This window comes from Apium graveolens, chromosome 11, assembly GCF_009905375.1.
Source record: "Apium graveolens cultivar Ventura chromosome 11, ASM990537v1, whole genome shotgun sequence".
NCBI classification, from domain to species: Eukaryota; Viridiplantae; Streptophyta; class Magnoliopsida; order Apiales; family Apiaceae; genus Apium; species Apium graveolens.
Genome location: NC_133657.1, coordinates 107,110,656 through 107,132,459, shown reverse-complemented (window position 1 = coordinate 107,132,459; position 21,804 = coordinate 107,110,656). Strand labels below are relative to the sequence as shown.

General features: G+C 35.7%; 2 protein-coding genes across 2 annotated transcripts; both read left to right on the top strand.

Annotated features, from left to right (window-relative positions):
- The first annotated feature begins 217 nt into the window (after window positions 1–217).
- LOC141696781 (inorganic phosphate transporter 1-4-like) lies at window positions 218–2,809 on the top strand. Its single transcript, XM_074500907.1, has 2 exons — window positions 218–271; window positions 916–2,809. Exon 2 carries the CDS (start codon window positions 977–979, stop codon window positions 2,576–2,578), a length of 1,602 nt encoding a protein of 533 aa, XP_074357008.1. The 5' UTR covers window positions 218–271; window positions 916–976; the 3' UTR covers window positions 2,579–2,809.
- Window positions 2,810–4,815: 2,006 nt separating this feature from the next.
- On the top strand, window positions 4,816–5,523 carry LOC141695752 (uncharacterized). The gene has a single exon (XM_074499973.1). It carries the CDS (start codon window positions 4,816–4,818, stop codon window positions 5,521–5,523), a length of 708 nt encoding a protein of 235 aa, XP_074356074.1.
- The last annotated feature ends 16,281 nt before the right edge of the window (window positions 5,524–21,804 follow it).

Genomic DNA, 21,804 nt, shown 5'->3' with positions numbered 1-21,804 from the left:
ATGTAATCACATAATAAGGGTGGATCAAAAACAACTCCCAATAGAAAAGAAAAGTAAATGAGAAACCTAAACGACATCGTACAACAAAGATTTTGACTAGCTAAAGTGCAGGGAGAATATCCTAAAAAATATACCCTTTCGGAGTTCGTATACAAATTTACATTCCGAATCCTAGTATACTTCCCACACATCTTTTCATCTTTATATAAGAGCACACATATTAATCGATCTGAGACAGCGAGAGATTAGAGATACAAACAAAACAACAAAGGTCAGTTCTTTAAAGCTCTTTTTTGTACTTATTACTGCCATGCATGGAGTTTATGCTATTTGTCAGATATACATGCCCATGCATATATAAATATATTCATCTTCTTAGGGCATATTAATACATCTGCATTATAAACAAATTTTCGTGTCTCTGCCCCCTTTTCTTGATCTTGGTTTTGATTAATGTTCGATATTTGATCTTTCATCTTAAGATTTTAGAAGAACGGTGTAACATAATTATATATATCTAATTTTCTTGATATTTTTAGTGTTTTAATTGTGTTAGTGGCATGTATATTCCTTTTTGGCCTTGATAGTCATATGATACGTGAATAAAATCTTTTATCTATCTTGATTTAATTAATTTACTGCTTCTGAGAGAGTGAGTTGTTTTTCAGTTGATTCTGTGAGGGGAGAAATAAATAATATTAAATTCAATGTTTTCCAATGAAGTATAAACAATATGTTTATGATTCTCTAGAACAGTAGTGAGATTTGTGGCTTAGTTTCATCTTAACATTATCTGATTTTTAACGTATGTATAATTACCTTCTTTGATTAACTGTATAGGAACTCGGACCAGGTGCTTTTTTTGGTTAATACGCATTATGATGAACTATTCTGACTGAGAATTTGCACTTGCAGAAGTCATCGAGGAGATATTTAGGGGACAAGTACAAGGGGCTTCAAAGTGCAAGATTTATCCATGGCTGGGAACAATTTACAAGTTCTCAATGCTCTGGATGTTGCGAAAACACAATGGTATCACTTCACTGCGATTTTAGTTGCTGGAATGGGATTTTTCACCGATGCATATGATCTCTTCTGCATATCACTTGTTACCAAATTACTGGGCCGAATTTACTATCATGATGAGGGATCAGGAAAACCAGGGAGTTTGCCTCCGAATGTATCTGCTGCTGTCAATGGTGTTGCATTTTGTGGGACGTTGGCAGGGCAGCTATTTTTTGGCTGGTTAGGTGACAAATTGGGGAGAAAGAAAGTATATGGACTGACATTGATGCTTATGGTGATTTGCTCCATTGCCTCTGGCCTTTCATTTGGAAATAACCCAAAGGCAGTCATGACAACTCTTTGTTTCTTTCGCTTCTGGCTTGGTTTTGGCATTGGTGGTGATTACCCACTTTCAGCTACCATTATGTCTGAATATGCTAATAAGAAGACACGAGGTGCATTCATTGCTGCTGTTTTTGCAATGCAAGGCTTTGGAATTTTATCAGGAGGCATTTTCGCTATTATACTTTCTAGTGCCTTCGATGCAAAATTCAAAGCTCCAGCTTATGAGGTTGATCCGATTGGCTCAACTGTCCCCCAGGCTGATTTTGTATGGAGGATTATCTTGATGGCTGGAGCTCTTCCTGCACTCCTCACCTACTACTGGAGAATGAAGATGCCAGAAACAGCTCGATACACAGCTCTTGTAGCCAAGAATGCAAACCAGGCTGCGTCAGATATGTCAAAGGTTCTGCAGGTTGACATTGAGGCCGAACCAAAAATGGTGCAGGAAATGGCTGAGAAACAATGCAACTCAATTAGTTTGTTTTCAAAAAAGTTTCTTGCTCGTCATGGGCTTCACTTGCTTGGTACTTCAATAACATGGTTCTTGCTTGACATTGCGTACTACAGTCAAAATCTGTTCCAAAAGGACATCTTCAGCGCTGTTGGTTGGATTCCTTCAGCTAAAAGTATGAATGCAATTCACGAGGTTTACACGATTGCAAGGGCACAAACACTCATTGCATTGTGTAGCACCGTACCTGGTTACTGGTTCACAGTTGCTCTAATCGATAAGATGGGGCGATTTACTATTCAGTTGCTAGGTTTTGCCATGATGACAATATTTATGTTTGCGCTGGCAATTCCTTATGACCACTGGACTGAGAAAGGCAACCATATTGGATTTGTAGTCCTTTACTCATTAACCTTCTTCTTTGCTAATTTTGGACCCAATGCCACAACATTCATTGTGCCTGCGGAGATTTTCCCTGCTAGATTGAGGTCAACTTGCCACGGAATATCAGCTGCATCAGGAAAGCTTGGAGCAATAGTAGGTGCTTTCGGATTCTTGTATTTGGCTCAAAACCAAGACAAGGCAAAGGCAGATGCAGGGTATCCTGCTGGTATTGGTGTTAAAAACTCTCTCCTAGTATTGGCCGTTGTCAACCTTCTGGGGACATTGTGTACTTTTCTGGTACCCGAAGCAAAAGGCAAATCTTTGGAGGACATGTCAGGTGAGAATAATGAGGAGGAGAATGGAGCTGAGGCACGTCCTCAGCTGCCTGTATAATAACCATCTGGACCATTTTTTGTCTTGGTGTATTTTTCATTAAGTTTACGAAAGCTCAGGAATCTCAGAATCATATCAGCAGTCTGAAATATGTGTAAATTTTACTTTTTGCTATGTTAGCTTTGTTTTAATAGATTTTCCATTGTTATGGAATTTACAAGAGTTGGTTAAATTTGAATCACATTCATAAACATACCTTCTTCCATTCTTCAAGTTTTATTTATTTATTTATTTTGTATATATTTAAGCAAGCCCGGTCAATATTTTAAAATTTTCCAGCCTATTTTGATCATGTTTCTGCTAAGGTAAAAAAGCAGTAGTGATTGCAGCAGAACCTTAAATTGTAGTCGAAACGTTATATTATATCTTTTGGACTTGATATGGTTTGAATAATATTGTTATTTTATTAAATTTATTAATAAGTGAATTATCATAATTCGATTCCTCACAATTGCAAAATCTATATCTATATAATTTTAAAGGCTACTAATGCCCATTTAGAATTTACCCACTAAATTTACCCATGAATTTACCCATGACCCACTATCCATGACCCATTTAATTTTTTTACACATAAAACATTATATTATACACATATTCATGGATCTTTTAAGATTTAAATATTTTATAACTCATATACAAACTAACCTATTATACAGCTAGACCCCCTGATTGTAGCAACTGATTAGTACGTTCAAATTTTTTTGAATTTTTTTCTCTATCAAACTGGTGCTAAAGGTAGTAACTGATTAATAGGTTTCCTCTGATGTTCTTCTCAATCCAACGATTTTGCTCCGCCGATCTCCTGTCAAGCATGGATTCACGCTCCCTGGAAGGCTCAAGCTCTGCAAGGACATCACTTTTAGGTTTGATTTCATCATGAATAATTGTTAATTATCATGCACGTCAAGTGTTATATGATTTTGAATGGTTTGTGTTTTTGTCCGTAGGGTTGAAACGTTTGATTCGTAGCCAAGATTCATCAGATCAGCGCTCAAATCAATCTTCTCTGTTGCAGGCTATCCCAAGTTTTCCTGTTTCTGAGTTGAATGGTGAATATCATTCTTCCTCTTACATTTTGTATGTAGATTGTAATCTAATTCATGTTCTTATATTCGTCTCATTGATTCAGTTGTGAAACGTAGAAACATATGTGTTAAAAAAGAAAATCAGAGTCCCAATGTTACAGTCTCGAATACACAGTCACCAGGTTCTGCATTATCATCTGGTATGTTTTTCATTATATTTGTTTATTATCTGTTACATTAGTGAATGTTGGGAACTCATGATTCATATGCATTTTGTAGTTAGATTTAGGTCTCCTTTACAGCCGTTATTCAATAGTAATAAAATGTATTGCGTGATTCCAGTCCACACAATCCATTTAATTTTGTTGCTGATGTTTCGTCTAATAGAACCACCCGGACTTCCTTCACAGGTATTTGGATTTTTTTTACCAATGTAAAGTGCATAAGTGGGAATGTTTGTATGACTATTTATTCTGTTTTTTTTTGTGTTGTAGATTTAAAACGTATGAGCAGAAGTGTGGGTTTGAGACCTCTTGGTGGATCAAATAGCACGCCTGTTGAATTATTGTATCTTCGAATGCTGTTACTTAGATGTAAATGTGCTTTATCTTTCTCTCAGTTGCGCACTATTGATGGAACTACATATGATACATTTAAGGAAGCATGTGGTGCTCTTGGTCTGTTGAATAATGACAAGCAATGGCATGATGTTTTGAAAGAAAATGCATTCTCAGCTATGTCAACCCAAATTCGGGCTATGTTTGTTAACATATTGGCATATTGTTCAGTGTCTGATCCGCTTGCGCTATGGGAAAAACACCGGCCCGCATTGTCAGACGATGTTCTTTATATTAGGCGTAAGATTTCAGATAACATTCATTTAACACTGTCCGAGTATGAAATTCAGAACTATGTTTTAGCAGGTGTGTGATCAGTATTTAATACATGATACGTTTGTTACTTTGTAGTATTATTTTTATTATTTTTATTTAGATGTCGGAACATTTACCAATTTTTTTTTGTGCAGAGATTGAAAAGTTGTTAAATGATGTTGGTAAGTCCTTCAGAGATTTTCATATGATACCATTTCCTGACAAACGATTTTTCCACACTTTTCTCAATCGTCTCATTGTTGAGGAAACTAACTACAATAAAGAAGAATTGAGACTTAATCATGACAAAGCTCATAAAAATCTGAACTCAAGGTAGATGGATGTATATAATGCAGTTGTTGATGATGAAGACAAAAATAAAGGTGGAATGTTTTTTGTTTACAGGAGCGGTGGATGCGGTAAAACGTTTCTTTGGCAAACTCTTTGTTCACGTTTTCGATCAGAAGGAAAGTTTGTTCTTCCTGTTGCAGGCTCAGGAATTGCTGCTACACTTCTTCCTGGTGGCCGAACAGCTCATTCTAGGTTTAAAATACCGCTTAAATTAGATCAGAGTTCTATTGCTGGAATAAAACATGGTACAGACATTGCAGAGTTGATGCAGCACACAAGTCTTATAATATGGGATGAGGCACCAATGCAGCATCGCTATGCATTTGAAGCCGTGGACATAAGCTTGCGAGACATAATGGCTGTCGTTGATGTAGAACGAGGAAAAAGACCCTTTGGTGGTATTATAGTGGTTTTTGGAGGCGATTTTCGACAGATATTACTTGTTCTGCCTAAGGCTGGAAGGGCTGAAATAGTGAATGCATCATTTAACAAATCCCGGCTTTGGAAATCTTGCAAGGTCTTTCTTCTTAGTCGGAACATGAGATTACATTCAGGTAATTCTGAAGCTAGAAATAAAGTAATAGCTGACTTTAGTAAATGGCAACTTGAGATTGGAGACGGAAAAGTTGAATACATTGATACTCATCGTGCAGATGTTGAAACTGAGTTTGTATCCCTTGAAAAGTCCCATTAAAACCCTAATTGACATTATATATCCAGATTTTCAGAATAACTTGCATTCACAGGAGTATCTGAGATCGAGATCTATTTTGACTCCAACAAATATTGTAGTTGATGACATCAATGCACAGATTCTTGAAAGAGTTCAGGGTAATATGCATACTTATCTCAGCCAAGATTCAATTGAAGACAGGGGTGTTGACGATAATGACTTTGATTCGTCATTTCCAGTTGAGTATCTGAACTCCATATATATGCCATGTATGCCTAAACATGAGTTGAAAGTAAAGGTTGGAGCTGTTGTTATGTTGATGAGGAATTTAAATTAGATTATGGGTCTATGCAATGGTACAAGGATGATAGTACTGGCTTCAAAAAAATAGTATAGAATGTCAAATTCTCTGTGGATCTCAAGTTGGTACGAAACATCTAATTCCAAGAATCGATATGGTCCCAACAGACACAAATTGGCCATTTGAATTTAAAAGAACACAATTTCCTCTCCAAATATATTTTTCCATGACTGTGAACAAGAGCCAAGGTCAATCATTGGACACAGTTGGATTGTATCTTCCTCGGCCCGTATTCTCTCATGGTCAGTTATACGTTGCAATATCCCGTGTTACATCTCCAGAAGGACTACATATTCTTATTGATGACGATAATGGGAAAAACACAAATATAACATCAAATGTTGTGTTTGAAAAAGTTTTCTACAACCTTCCTAAATTGTGATAATATTAGATTTAACTAACTTATTGTAATTATTTGACCATGAGTATTTTGTACTTGAAATCCTTATTTCATGGTATGTGATTTGTTTAACAGTTGAATTTGATTTTATTATAATTTTATGTCATTTCGTTTGGAAAAACAATTTATTGTATTTAAAAATAATAAAAAAGAATGGCATGTATATAACAAAGCTGTATAATTAGTTCCCATTAATTCATCTAAGTAACTTAATGTTGAGCCAGTCACATTGATCCTCATCGTATCAAATAATAATTTATCCAATCAAAGGATATGTTTATGATTCAGTTAAAGGCTGATTGGATTATCCCTTTACAGGCCTTATGTCACGTATTAAAAGGGAAAGATCAACTACGCAATATATGTTTGTTGTGCACTTCATTCAACAGCATGTCATCAATTATCATTCCGGTTAATGTAGGGTAATGGACTACAAAAAGACCACCACGTCGGTGTGATATTCTAAGTTCAGTACCTCGATTAAGAATAGAACATGTAAGCTCTCTCAGGAGTTGTGACTTTTAAATTCTAATAATAGATCATCCGGTTTAATATAAATTACAAATTATTTTCACAGAATCTTGCAAAGATGGAAGCCCTCATGTTTGAACACATTTTAAGTCTTGACAAGTCTAGGTCAGATTGGAAGATCAAGGCAAGAGTTACAAGAATATGGCCTACTGTGTCTTCTGAATCAGGAATAACGAAAGGCTGGAATCTCATTCTTCTTGATGATGATGTAACTACCTAATCTGTTGATTTCGTTCTATATTGATTATGTTTACATTTTTAGAATGGATATTTATGATTATACTTTTCCACTTTATATTATGTGCAGAATACTCATATTCATGCATTTGCTTTTGATGATACTTGGAAACTTATTGGGAAGAATATTGTTGAAGGAGCTGTTTATATTATTGACACGTTTATGGTTAGGGATGCTTCTGGGAATTAAAGCCTATTTCTACAGACATATCTATAAGATTTACAAATGCTACCACTTTTCAACCATGCACCGATTATGTTATGATTCCAAAATATAAATTTGAATTTATGGATTTGGGTGATTTGATGGATGAAGCCAGAAAATATGGTCCTAAAGAGAATCCAGACTTTGCTATAGGTTACTTCGTATTTCCTATTTGGCTTATTATTATTCGTATTAACAATTGTTATAAAAGTTCAGACTGCAATCCATGTGTTTATATATTGTAGATATAATTGGAGTTGTTGAAGACTTTATTAAAGTAAGCAAAATCCCCACTAAGTTTGGAGATAGGGATATTGTTCGATTCAAGATTTGTGGTGCAAGGTTATTCTTTTAATTCAACATACAATTTTTTATTAATTTTTACGTCGTTATCAATTTTGGGACCTTGATCAATAAATAATTAAATGTTTAATTGATTACATTTTAGCAACAAGCACAGGGTTGGTATATGGGGAGATATGGAGAAAGTTGTCAGTGATCAATATGAGGAATATAACCATGAGGAAAATGTTATTGTAATCTTGACAAGCGTAAAGCTAGGAACATACAACGGTTTGATCTTTAGTATTTTATGTTATATACTAATTTGTCAGTAAGGTTATACACGGTTATATTAAATTACATTTTATGTAAGATACATATTGCTTTAAAACTTTAGATACGCTTTAAATCAGCAGCTTGGCATCCTCGAAAGTGTACTTCAATCTTGATGATGAGTGTGTAATTGAGATGAGAAACAGGTACAATCTTATAAACATTTACTCATTTTCCATATTTTGTCAAGATTGCATATGATATGTACATTATATAATGTGTAGGCTTGAACTTGAAGGCTATAAGCCGTCAAGGGATGATGCGGATAATAGCTATGCGTTAACATTGGCCTCTCCTTATGAGTTTATAAATCTGAAAACATTAGTTGACAATGTTGCTGGCAGTGTTGAGGTTAATTCTTTTTTGATAAAACTTTTAGAGCATTATCTTAGATTTATATGCAATATAATTTTCATTTATAACATTATCCTCAAAATTATCATTTGCATAAGAAATTGTATTGTGGTTTGACAATTGCTAAGTTGGAGGAAGGACATCCTTGATTTTCATATTCATGTAGCAAATGTCATTTAGAAGTTGTTGAAGTTGGGAATAGATTTAAATGCAGTAAATATAATCGTACTTTTCCAGTTGCTGAAAAAAGGTATTGACACATAGGAAATAATATATTTAACATTCGGTTGGTACAATTTCTTTGGATTACGAAATGTTGAATTATTTAATAATTTTTTACTCACAGATTCAGTGTAAAGGCTGTTGTTGTGGATCAATCGTTCTCATGGAGCATTCTTCTCATCGATCGTGTTATGAAATGGCTCATAGGATGTTCCACTTCATATCTTTATTTGAAGCAAACAAAGGTTCAATCAATTACATTTTTAAAATTTGTTTCCATATTATAAATTGGTTGCAATACAGACCAATTATGTTGATGACTTAATTATCAAAACAGGAAGAGGTAGCTGCTAAAGTGTTTCCTGCATTTCTGCATGTCATGGATGGGAAAGAAATTATTGTTGTTGTTGAAGTTCATGCAGCCAAAGATGTTTCTGAAAATTTTATCATCAAGGCCCAAGACATGTATGATTCAAACATGTATGCCATGTCAACTTCTGAATCATCCAATCATGTTGATTTCCCTACCCTTGATTGGTCAGAGGTATGAGAATTTTTTCATAAATTACTGTTATTGCATATTTTGGAATATAATTAAACATTATTGACTAAACATTTGCATTATAGTCAGTTGATCAGACCGAGAGTTCAAAAACACCTGGATCTTGCAAATCCGCCAGTAAGAAGATAAAAATGGTAAATAGTAATAATAGTTTTTGAGTTAATCTCTTAACGTATGCGTATCTTTCATTAAAATGCTCTAATATTACAGGAGAAGTGATGATGTGCATCTGTTTTGTGGCATGGATGCGGCATTTGATCTTGCAATCCAATTTCCTAAGCTTTTATTTATGATATTTCTTTATCACATTGAACTCTAAACATTATTTCCGGTTATTTCAAGTTTGTTTTTATATTATAATCTATGAAGATTGCTCTTTGGTTTTGTTTGTTGTTTAATTCATAATTTTGGATAATCACATTTTTAATGTTTAATGCAATGTTAAGAGGAACACCAAATTTTCGATTCCTGCTTTTAGTTATATATATTACAGGTAGATAATCTTATATAGTTATAACTGTTTGAAGTTAGTTATTACGGAAAAAAACTGTTTTATAAATAAAACTCAACATCCATTCCCCAACAGTCACATCTCTTTATCTTTTTTATATATATAAAAGTCTGTCATTATGGTTGAGATTAGTTGGTCTTTAAACGTTTTAGTAAGAATACCAAAAACACAAAACAGGTAATCATGGAACATGTTGAATGTGTATGGGAATTCCCTGCTCAAGGTTGGATCAAGATAAATGTTCACAGTGAGTTTGTTCAGAATGCTCTTGAAGGCCAAAATAGAAATGACATTGGCGTTGTTGTGAGAGATTCAAATGGCTTTCTTCTTAGATTAACATATAGCACCATTCCAGGCCTAACTAATCTGAATAGTGCTTTATGGGCTGTTTTGATAGGAATGCGTAGAGCATTTCAAGACCAGTATGAACGTGTTATCATTGAGACTGATAATATCCAGGCTTACCGTGAATGCAAGTACTACAGAGAGGACGGATTAACACCGCATACTAGGAGCACTTTCAGATTTATCCTTCCACGTCTTAATGATCCTAACATTCGTTATGAAATTAATTTGGTACATCCGCAAAGAAACTTTGTTACAAGATGCTTGGCATCTATTGGTAGACAAAATCTCCATGATTTGCAGACAATGGACCGACCTGTTGACAATATTCAAGAATTTCTTAAGATAGATTTAGGTATTGGCCCTCCACAAGCCCGGTTTTAAGATGTTGAAATTGATAACCCTGAACCAGTTCAAGATGGTGTTGTTGTGAATTTCTAAGCATGTTCAATTGTTTGTGTTTGTTCCTGTTAATTATATATAAGTACTGAATTCTTATGTAAAAATGTAAAAATAATGTACAAATGGGTTTTATATATCAATGTAAATAATTATTGTACTTAGTAAATATGTGAATGTGAAAATATGTTTGATTTGATGTTACATGGATTCTCCATTCCTATTTTTTCGATTACCTACAATGCTGTATTTTGTTACTGACACGTTATTCAAATAAAGTCATGATTATGTTTATTCCCACAAGGCAAAAATATTTTGGCAACTGTTTTTATTATTACAAGTCATAATGATGTATTAGTATTTTCCAGTCCCTTTTCCAATAATCCAACTTACTGCCATTTAATCATTACGCATTTCTGAAGTTATAACTCTTTAAAGTAGAGTAGAAAGTGAAAAGTTTTTCTTCACATTCAATGCAGTTAATTGGAATACATAAACCACTTTATATTTATACAGAGTTGGAGAACTCCAAGTTTGCCCGCCTTTACATATATAATTGTTGCATTTAGACCTTATAATAATCAGTTATCATTGTAATTCTGCTTCATTACCAAATCACTATCTTCACTACATCATGCCAAACTTTAACATTTTCAACATTGATACTGATATTGTGGCTATATTGTTTGCATTCATAATACACGGTCTTGATAGCTTTCACATGTTTGGAAAGTTGTTGATGGCCTATTTCACCAAAGCAAGCTGAATCCAAGTTAAAGAGATGTTGCAGAAGCTCAATTGGGATGCTCTATACCAGTACCATAATCATTATCTAGAAGTTAGGCGTGACCAATTCCATGGCTTTATTCGTTTTGCCATTTCTCTTGAAGTTGAGCAAGCATTGTTTTATAACTCGGTTCGAATGCTTTTCATGCGCAATAATGTGGATCATAATCTTCAAACTCTCTCTTTTCTCTCCAGTAATCATTTCCATCTTATTTTAGTTTTGTCTTTTTTAGAGCCGTGTACAGACTATATGAAAAAGATCAGGTTGTTGAAGAAATGTCTCATATTGTTGGAATAGTTGATCTTAAATTGAAGTTAGTAGACATTGTTCATTTGCTTGAGGATATGTACTGGTACATATCGGATGTAGACAATTTGCTTCCTCTTTCTAAATTTTGTCCAAATACAAGAAATAAAGACCCGATAAACAGAATTGAAGGTAATCCTTTTGGTGAACAGCTTTGGTATTCACTTTGTGAGTTGACTGTGAAAGAAAAGTGTAACACCCCCAGATCTGGGGTCGAGGATCCGGGTCATCACGGTCTTTCTTTCCACAATATCACTTCACTTAATTAATAATACTAACCTTATGCTGTGACCCCACACTAACACACACCACAACCCGTTATAGTCTCAGAGATGAAATTTAAATAAGTACAAGTCTTTGAATCCACAATTTAAAAGTTATTACAACCCAAAATGATTACTTGATAAATTTACAGTTAATTGCCATTATCTGCCACAAGTTATAATTATACATAATTGATTCTCAAAAGTAGATGGTCTGATCTACAATAGATCTACCTCTGCAGCTATAGCAGCTACAACATCAACGGGAAGACGCGGAACGCTTCCCACGCGCTTGCGCTGGGTCTGCTGGAGTCTGGCCATCTTTCCTAACTGTTGTTGTGTGATGAAGAAATAAAGCAAGGGTGAGCAGCAAGCCCACCAAAATAATATGTATAATGATTTACAATATATGAGCCTACTCATAATACTCATGAAAGTCTTGGTCAAAAGAAATGAACCAAGTTGATATCTTAATGCGATGAAGTCGCAAAATATTCAGTATATATATATATACATATATACTTTTCAAAATCTTGGAAGTCCTCTTCCATGCATAATATACACAAAATCCCAGTGTATAACTGTATATATAAAAAAATATCGTTGCAAGGTGATCTCATATATCTAACCTTGTCTCAACGTTTTTCTGAAAATCTTTGTCATTCATAAGACAATTATTAATTAGATATAAGTTTAAAAGATGAGGTTACCAAATACCCCAATATACTTATATCTTTCCCAATACTACTTGAACTACCACCGTTCAAGTTATAACCAGTTTCAAAAGTTCATCCCACTGATGAGACCACCAGATAAGACTTGAATAGATTCAATCTTTGAAATATTATTGAATGAAAAAGTTATGAGATACTTTATTTAGTCCCGATATATATATATATCCACATATATATATCTCTAAAACATTTCCTGGAACCTCTGTTATGTAAAGTATGAACAGAGTTGCAATATCCAATGAATTTGGAAGGAAAAGAAAACCTTTGGCATAAACCAGATATCTTGCTGATCAGGCAAAGATACCCATTAGTAACCTTTTCTACTAGTAGATGGACGAATTCCCCACTGGTCATCACCCTGGTCATAATTAGGACCTTATGCTGGACTGCCACTCAGCCACTTATGCATTTGATGGACTCCCACTGAGCCACTTACACTATCATGGACGCCCACTGAGCCCATGTTGCTTATGCCGACTCAATAGATGGACTTACTTCCCGAACGTTGGGTAAGTAATCAATTCATTTACCAAAACTGCAACCTTGTTGCGAATATAAAATACACCACAGAGCCGGATTCCCCAGGTTTTGAACGAGTATTTAAATCCCCTTTAAAAGGAAGATCTTAAATATAAAAATGAGTTTTGGGATCCGCTCTAACTTTTAAAAAATCATTTTGAAGACTCGAAAACACTTTATAGAGTGTTTGGAGTAAAGCTGATTTAATGAAGTAAATCAGTCCCCAGAATATTTAGAAAATGACTGAATATTATTAATTAAATAATATTCCCATAAAGAATAATCTTTATAAAAATAATTGAAGTAGAAGTATTAAAATTTATACTTGAAACGAGTATTAAATAACCAAAGATATACTTATATGAAAGTATTATCTTTATTTGAATAATCGAAAATAAGTTTGATTATTAACACCTTATTCTTTAATAAAATAAAGAATATATTTCAGCAAATAATCGGAGTCATAGATCCTCAAATGAATATTCAAATAATATTCATTAAATAATGTAAACTGAGTCATAAGCCTTCGAATGGATATTCACATAATATTCAGATAAATAAATAAAAGGAGTCATACGCCTTCGAATAATATTCAAAATAATATTCAATTAAGTAAAATAAAGGTATCGAATAAACCTTATTCGATCCATAGTTTTAAAAACTATATCCATATATATATAAATATATATATATATATAATATACTCGGGAACATCGACTCCCGGTTTAGAAATATGTTCACCTTTTATCCCCTATACTAAGGGTATACGCAACTACTTGCTTATTTCTAGCATAGGTATTATGCAACTATAAGCATTGAAATCAACAGATAGATAACCAGATTACGAAACAGACATGCATATATACCATATCAGCATGCTCCAATATATCGCAAAATTTGTTAATAACAATCATGCACTATCACAAGATAATGCATATACATATATTTACATCACAACAACAGTATATCGGGTAGAAAACTTGCCTGAGCGACTGGGGGTTACGAATGGCTCGGGACGAGTCTGATAACCTATAAACAACAAGTAAGTTGGAATTAAACCAAAATCACTTGTAAACCTATACTTTAACTAACTTAGACTCTAACGCTTGTTTTGCGCTCACTGATTCGCTTAAGTCACTCGGGTACCCTCGGCTCCACCATTTTTAATAATTTAACCTTTACGAGTTTTAAGGCGATTCCTTCGCGAGTGTCTTCCCAACTGCCTAACACACTTACCATAAATGTTTCATACATTAATTAACCCTTTATGGTCTTTAACCTATGTTTCAAAGTAAGGCGAGGGGAAAAGTTTCGTTCGCGAAACGCCGTTACTTAAAACGGTCGTTTCTCCTAAACCGTGCACCGGAATCGAATGAACTACATATCAAAACGAAGCTCGTAACATGAGCTATCTAAACATGGCAGTGGTCACAATCTAGCAGGGGGTTCTCGGGTCCTAATGTTATGCACAAAAACAGTCCAAAGAAAATCGGACGTTACGACGGCTATGTTTACGCGATTACCAATGTTTAAACCATTCAAACCCATTCCAAATCAACCTCAAATTCAACCTCAAATCCATCATACAACAAACATCCATCCTTATCACATCATAACAACCCCAACAAATCCACATTAATCATTTATACTTATTCCTCACATGAACTAAAAGCTTTACTTAGGTTCTTTAACTAATTACCAAGATTTACAACTCCAACAATGCAACAAACCCAACTAATCTCTACAAACTCAACCAAACTTCAACCATTCAAGAATCATGCTTCACATATGCTATATCAAACACATTCAATCCTAATTACTCAAAACTAAAGCTAGGGTTTGTAGTTTATACCTTCCTTGGAGAGTGGAGAATCAAGAGAATGGCTTGGAATCACCTTTAAAGCCCTTATCCAAGCTTAATCTAAACAAAACTTCAAGAACACAAATTTTAGTTCTTGAAAACACTATTCACCATCTTCTTTCATGATTTATAGAAAAAGATTGGCTTGGAATTAGAAGCTTAAACTTATAGGAAGTATGTAACTATCCATGGGGAAGCTTAGATAATTACCTTGCTAAATAGTAAGTGGAGGAGCTTGGACTTTCATTTTTTAAGAAAACCACCCGAGAGCTTCATGAACAAGCCTTGGTTGCTTTTGATTTTTGATGAAAATGGTTTTTGCTTGGCTTGGTTGCTTGGTTTTTGTGCTTGCTTTAGTCAATTACCTTCTTGCCCTTGAATTTGTGTGGTTCTCATTCAACCACACCTCCTTCCTTCCCATGTCATGCTTATATCATCCTCATGATGTCATCCTCCCTTCCTTGTCCTCTTTTTATTGGTTGGATGACATCATTCCCACTAATCCCTTTGATTAACTTCCTAATCGTTTGCCTAATGACCGCTGATCTGTTATACGGTTCGCTTAACTTTCGTTCTTGTTTATCGTTTGAAGGATCATACCCGGGATCTTATTACTTAGGTTCCCTTAACCTTTCTCAATACATTATATTCCTTTTTATGATCCTCCATTATAACCCTTTAATTTAAATCCTTTTTATCCTGTTACCTTATACTCAATTCTCTCCGTATCTTGTGGATTTCCGGGAAAAACCAAAGTGTTCGGAATTGGATTCTGACGATCTTTACATACACTTATATACTTCATAGAGTACTAATAATATCCCAGAATATCCATAACAGAACCCCTACATAGTGTGGCATGAAAAGTTTTCTCATTCAGCAAAAACACTATTCATAAGGGTTTCAAAATTTTCCAAAAATTGGGGTTATTACAGTCTCCCCTCCTTAAAAGGATTCCGTCCCGGAATCAGATAGAAAACAAATGGGGATACTTTCTTAGCATTACACTTTCTAACTCTCGAGTCAATTTCCCACATTGTGGTTCTACCATCAAACTCTGACTAGTTTGATAACCCTTCTCCTAAGCACTTGTCCCTTTTCACTCTATAACCCTTCCTGGTTGCTCCATATAGGTTACGTCGGGTTACATATCTATGCGCTCATATGCCCCTATTTGACTGGCATCTGAATTACACTTCCTTAACATTGATACATGAAACACGTTACGACCTGCTACATGTTCGGGGTTAGGGCTAGCTCATATGCTAACTTCCCAAACGTCTTAATATATCCAAGGGTCCAACAAATTGTAGACTTAGCTTTCCTTTCTTTCCGAACCTCATCAATCCTTTCCAAGGGATACCTATAACATTACTAGGTCCCCTATTTCATACTCTTTATCCTTGCATGTCAAATCAACATACTTATCATGTCCATCTTGGGCTACTACCAGCCGTCCTCTGATTAGATCTATCATATCCTTGGTCCTTTGGACTACTGCGGGTCCGAGCATCTTGCGCTCTACGACTTCATCCTAACATAAGGGAGATCGACATTGTCTTCCCTCAAGGATCTCATAAGGCGACATCTCGATAATGACATATGATCTATTGTCGTAAGATAACTCAATCCGAATTTAGTGATCATTCCAAATTCTTTCAAGTCTATTGCACAGACTCTCACTATAGCTTTTAGCATTAGAACTTTGCTTCTCAATACCCATTCTTTTCCAGTTCGTAATCGCTATCACCTTCCGTTCCTAATATTATACTGGTTATACTTTTGCTCGTTAGCGTTCTATAACCTTTTAATAACCACGTCAACCTTAGTATCATGAATGTGTTTCCATTCCGAATACTACCACAACTTTATTACTCCTTTTTCAGCTGTTTCTATTTTCCAAAGTTTGATTAATCAAATAGAAGTAAAGGAATTTGTTGAGAGATCACTATGATCATGAACACTTGTTATATCGCATAGTTAGTACAGAAGGTGGCCAGCCTTTAGTACTTGACAAGCAATTAAACAATAGCTGGTATCCTACTCGGCTTCTATCACACAGATAGATAGTCATTCGGCAATACCTCCCCTTCTGGAAGGGTTGTTCTTCTCAGCTTACATGAAATGAAAAGAAGAGAAAAGAACGAACTGAAGAGAATTGTATATATATAAAAAATATACTGCCACAAAATATCTGGCTTGGAACCTACCTCTGAACTATAGAGGGTTGTCATAGAAGAACAAAACATATATGCATTTATATCAACATCAAGTATTATAGCATCGCATTTCACGTGCCTAAATATTTTCGCTATCCCGTCCATCATTCTATGGACCCATGCTCTTCCTTGAGCTTATACACAAGTACCTTTGAAACTCCCTCGACATCGAAAATCGAATCTGGGATCTCATTCTAGACATCATCGTTACTTGAATTCTATGCTTGCACCGCAACCTTCCTCGTATAATAATACGACTCTCTATTGATAAGAAAGAATAATAATTCACTACTCGCAGAATCATTCCAATACAACTCTCATGGTTGTAATCAGCTCACTACTCGCAGAATCATTCCAATACAACTCTCATGGTTGTAATCAGCTCACTACTCGCAGAATCATTGCTGCCTCACTATGGTCCACCACTGACCCACTGTAGTCATTCATTTTCCACGAAATCTTAATAACTAACCATACGGAGTCCATACATCTCGTATCTAATTCTCCTAAGGAGTTAACATAACCACCAATCACAATTCATGAAGAACACTCCAAACTCTGACGTACCTTCATGACATGAAGCAGATAAAAGTGCAGAAGAGTTTCAATCAAAGCAACGATAGCAGGTTAATACCATTCGTAATCATATGCCTTCAATAGAAGACTTAACTCAAAGGTTTGTTTAGTCTTTTTTTTTTTTTTTTGAAACATGGTCCTGGCTTATCTCAAGATAGGACCTCCTAAGATAGATAGCCCGTTCATGGCGATTACGCGAATTAAACCTTTACCAACTACTATTACGGTCGGGTATTGCACAGTCATCAGAAGGAATGTCAATCTTCCAAACCATAATACAACCTTCACAGCTTTAACCATCATCACTGTATTCCTCTCGCACGAGCGCCTATAATTATCCTCTTACCTTTAAAGTGTCGGCCACCTCTTTGGCCTTTCCTGATAGTAAAATTTCCTTACAGTCAATGTCACATTAACCACCTCCAAATAAATTTTCTACCTTATTTCAATCACAGCTTATGTGAAAATGCTTTTCTTAAAATCTGATGAGAAAAAAAAATCACCATTTTTCCATAAGTTATTGCCTCTGTCTTTAGAGGTTAATCACTGTCGCGACTGACTCTCGATCGTACTTAGAACATCTTTTGTCTTAGGTCCTAATTGCCCTGAACAATTTCGACCTTTACTGGTTCGATCCATACTTTCTCGTGGTTTAACACGTGCCCCACTTGGCACCATTATAATCATGTCATATTTCCTTTATCAACATTTTTATTCTTGAGAATTTCGAATATTTCCTTTCTCCTTGTAAAACCGCTAAGGTTATCTTTCAATCGTTCCTCCTGTATTCCCTATATACAGGGCATATCAAAATACCATTTACTAATACTAGAACCATTGTCTATATACTTCTGAAAAATTTCTCCACTGATCCTTAAAGGTTATTATTACCTTAATCCTTTCCAATTCATACTGTCAAAACTCATACTATCCCTATTAAGGGTGAAATGCCAACCTTTATGCATTCCCCTAGGATTTGTTTTAAGTTACCGATGTTCTATTCTTAATTCCACCTTTAAAAAGGTATAAGCATCCTTCCATGGATAAATCAAGTCATATATCCTTGATAGATTATCATATTCATCATTCCCACCTCGATAGTCTATACCTAACTTCATAATAGCATCCTTATTCATATTGAGGTCAATCCATATGGCCTCCAAAAGATAACAACGGTTATCCGCTTGTCTTGCCTAATTTGGTAACGATAACAAGGATGTTCTGGAAGATATTGGTCGTGTTCAACGTGAACTTCTTCTTAATAATTCCTTATTTACTTTTGTTGTTTATCTCAACAGTCACCTCAATGTTGGGATATCTTTCATACCTGGCGTCTCCCTTTCTGGGTATCAAGCCACCGGTCTTACATTTCACCTTCTTGAAGGTCACTTCCTTCATCCAATTTTTTTCCTAATTTCTTACTTCCTTATCCCCTTAGTCTATCCGCGTCTCATTATTTATCCTTCGAATTATCTCAAGGTTTCCTCGAATCCTCCCAACTTACAGGGGATAAACTATATGTATCTCTTATGCCCTCAACCATCAATTTTAACTTATGGTGAATCACCCTCATCCTGACGAATGCATACTTTTCTATTTCTATTGCTACGAGTCGTTAGGGTTTCCTCATACCCAACTCCCTTATCATACCTCAAACTCTATTGCCGTTATATTCCTTTCCACTTCAATCAATTCTTTTTTTTTATTTTCCTTTCTCTTATCATTATTTCATGAACCAACACAACATAAGCATTGATTTCAAACATCCCGTCATTCTGGATTCGTGTCCTTAGAACGAATCTTGACAACTTTTACAACTTAAATTCACAATTCATCATACTCGTCTGCCTTTGTTCTGGCTCTAAAGCTTTTACACTCTCTCCATAACCTTGGGAATTACTTTCCCGAAAACAATTGGCTGAACTTAAATCAGTTTATTCTAACCTCTGGCTCCGTGCCTTTCTTGGTCTTTCACCAACGGGTGGTCTCTCTCTTGGGAGGGTAAGTGACAAAAACAGTCCTTTTGAGATTCGTCAATCATTTAAACTCTCAAATGATTCCTATATTTCCTTTAGCCAGGCTCTTGCCTCGGCTGGGTCAGCTTGTTCCATGGAACTCTGAGAGCTTAGCGACTTAAAGGTCCTGAAAGAATTTCACACCACATTGTTTCCTCAAGGTGGTGGTTGGGGATAGTAGTCTAAGTTCTTTTTAGACAGGTCCATGAATTTCCGTATAGGAGTACCGTCTCGGGTCTCCTTTCCTTACTCGACTTTCTGTTTCCTTAGTATGAAATGTTTCATCCTTCTCCCATACTTGGGGTTATCTTATACGTTAAAATCCTCATTTTCCACTCCATTATGTCATGGGTTCCTTCTATCTTGATGGCGACCTCCCTGACTATCACGTTCAGGGTTTGCTCTAAATCTTATTCCTCAAACTATGGCTCTCATCTAAGTTCTCATCCTTACGCTCTTGAACTTTCAGAACCCAAATTCTATAGGAATACCTCATTATTCCCTTATCATCTTTCTCAGTATTAATCTCATATTTATTTGTTGGCTCTCTGCCTTCATTCATCACCTTTTTCTGGCACAATATGCTCTTTTCCAATAATTCGGTCTCTATTGCAATCTCAAACAGCTTTTCGGTACCGGCTCCGGTTACCTTCACTACTATTTCCATTTTCTCAAAATCTCTTATCAACTCTCCCAAAGACATTATCATCTTGAGTCTCTCCTTTTTACTAAGGGCATCAGCCACCATATTGGCTTTCCCCGAATGATAAAGAATCTCCCAATCATTATTCTTGATTAGCTCTAACTGCCTCCTCTGGCATATGTTGAGCTCTTTCTACGCGAAAATGTACTAGAGCACTTATGGCTTAGGTAACTCTCGCACTTCTCTCCATACGAGTAGTGCCTCCAATCTTTAGGGTAAACTATTGCCACGAGCCTAAGCTCATGAGCGGGGATATCGAATTTCATACTACCTTAATTGTCTTGACATGTACGCGATTACCTTACCGTGCTGCATAAGCACGCACCCTAAGCCCTTGTGCGAAGCGTCACTACACTTCACAAACTCTCCTTTTCCATTCGGCAATGCCAACATAGGGGCCATAACCAACCTCTGCTTCAGTTCTTGAAAGAGCTGTTCTCGCATTTCTCTGTCCATTCGAACTTCTCAGTCTTACGAGTAAGCCGCGTTAAAGGGGTTACTATCTTTACAAACTTGAACAAACCTCCGGTAGTGACCGGCCAATCCTACCTCTGGTAGTCGACCTAACCATGGTCATCAATTCATCAGTGGTCCTTTATCCAATCTTGTCAGGATCCTCCATGGGATCCTCCTTAACAACTATCCCTTCTAGGACAACATCCTCAACCGCTACATCCTCAATATCAACATCATCCGGTCCTGCATTAGGACACTCTATCGGATCCACAATCCGATCTCCAATTAGTAATAAAACATCATCGCACTGTTGCTCCTCAATCTCAGGGTTCGGAGTCCCGCTACTATATACGATAACGAACTACGCTCCTATCACGATATTTATAAGGGTTCCCATAAGGGTTTTAACTGTCAGTGCTACGTTAGGTAGCCCGACTATGAACTTGGCAAGAGTTCTTATTATCTTAGTTAACTTATTATCTTAACGTCCCATCATCTCTGAGGTTTATAACGCTTAGCTCTGATACCATTTCTGTAACACCCCCAGATCTGGGGTCGAGGATCCGGGTCGTCACGGTCTTTCTTTCCACAATATCACTTCACTTAATTAATAATACTAACCTTATGCTGTGACCCCACACTAACACACACCACAATCCGTTATAGTCTCAGAGATGAAATTTAAATAAGTACAAGTCTTTGAATCCACAATTTAAAAGTTATTACAACCCAAAATGATTACTTGATAAATTTACAGTTAATTGCCATTATCTGCCACAAGTTATAATTATACATAATTGATTCTCAAAAGTAGATGGTCTGATCTACAATAGATCTACCTCTGCAGCTATAGCAGCTACAACATCAACGGGAAGACGCGGAACGCTTCCCACGCGCTTGCGCTGGGTCTGCTGGAGTCTGGCCATCTTTCCTAACTGTTGTTGTGTGATGAAGAAATAAAGCAAGGGTGAGCAGCAAGCCCACCAAAATAATATGTATAATGATTTACAATATATGAGCCTACTCATAATACTCATGAAAGTCTTGGTCAAAAGAAATGAACCAAGTTGATATCTTAATGCGATGAAGTCGCAAAATATTCAGTATATATATATATACAT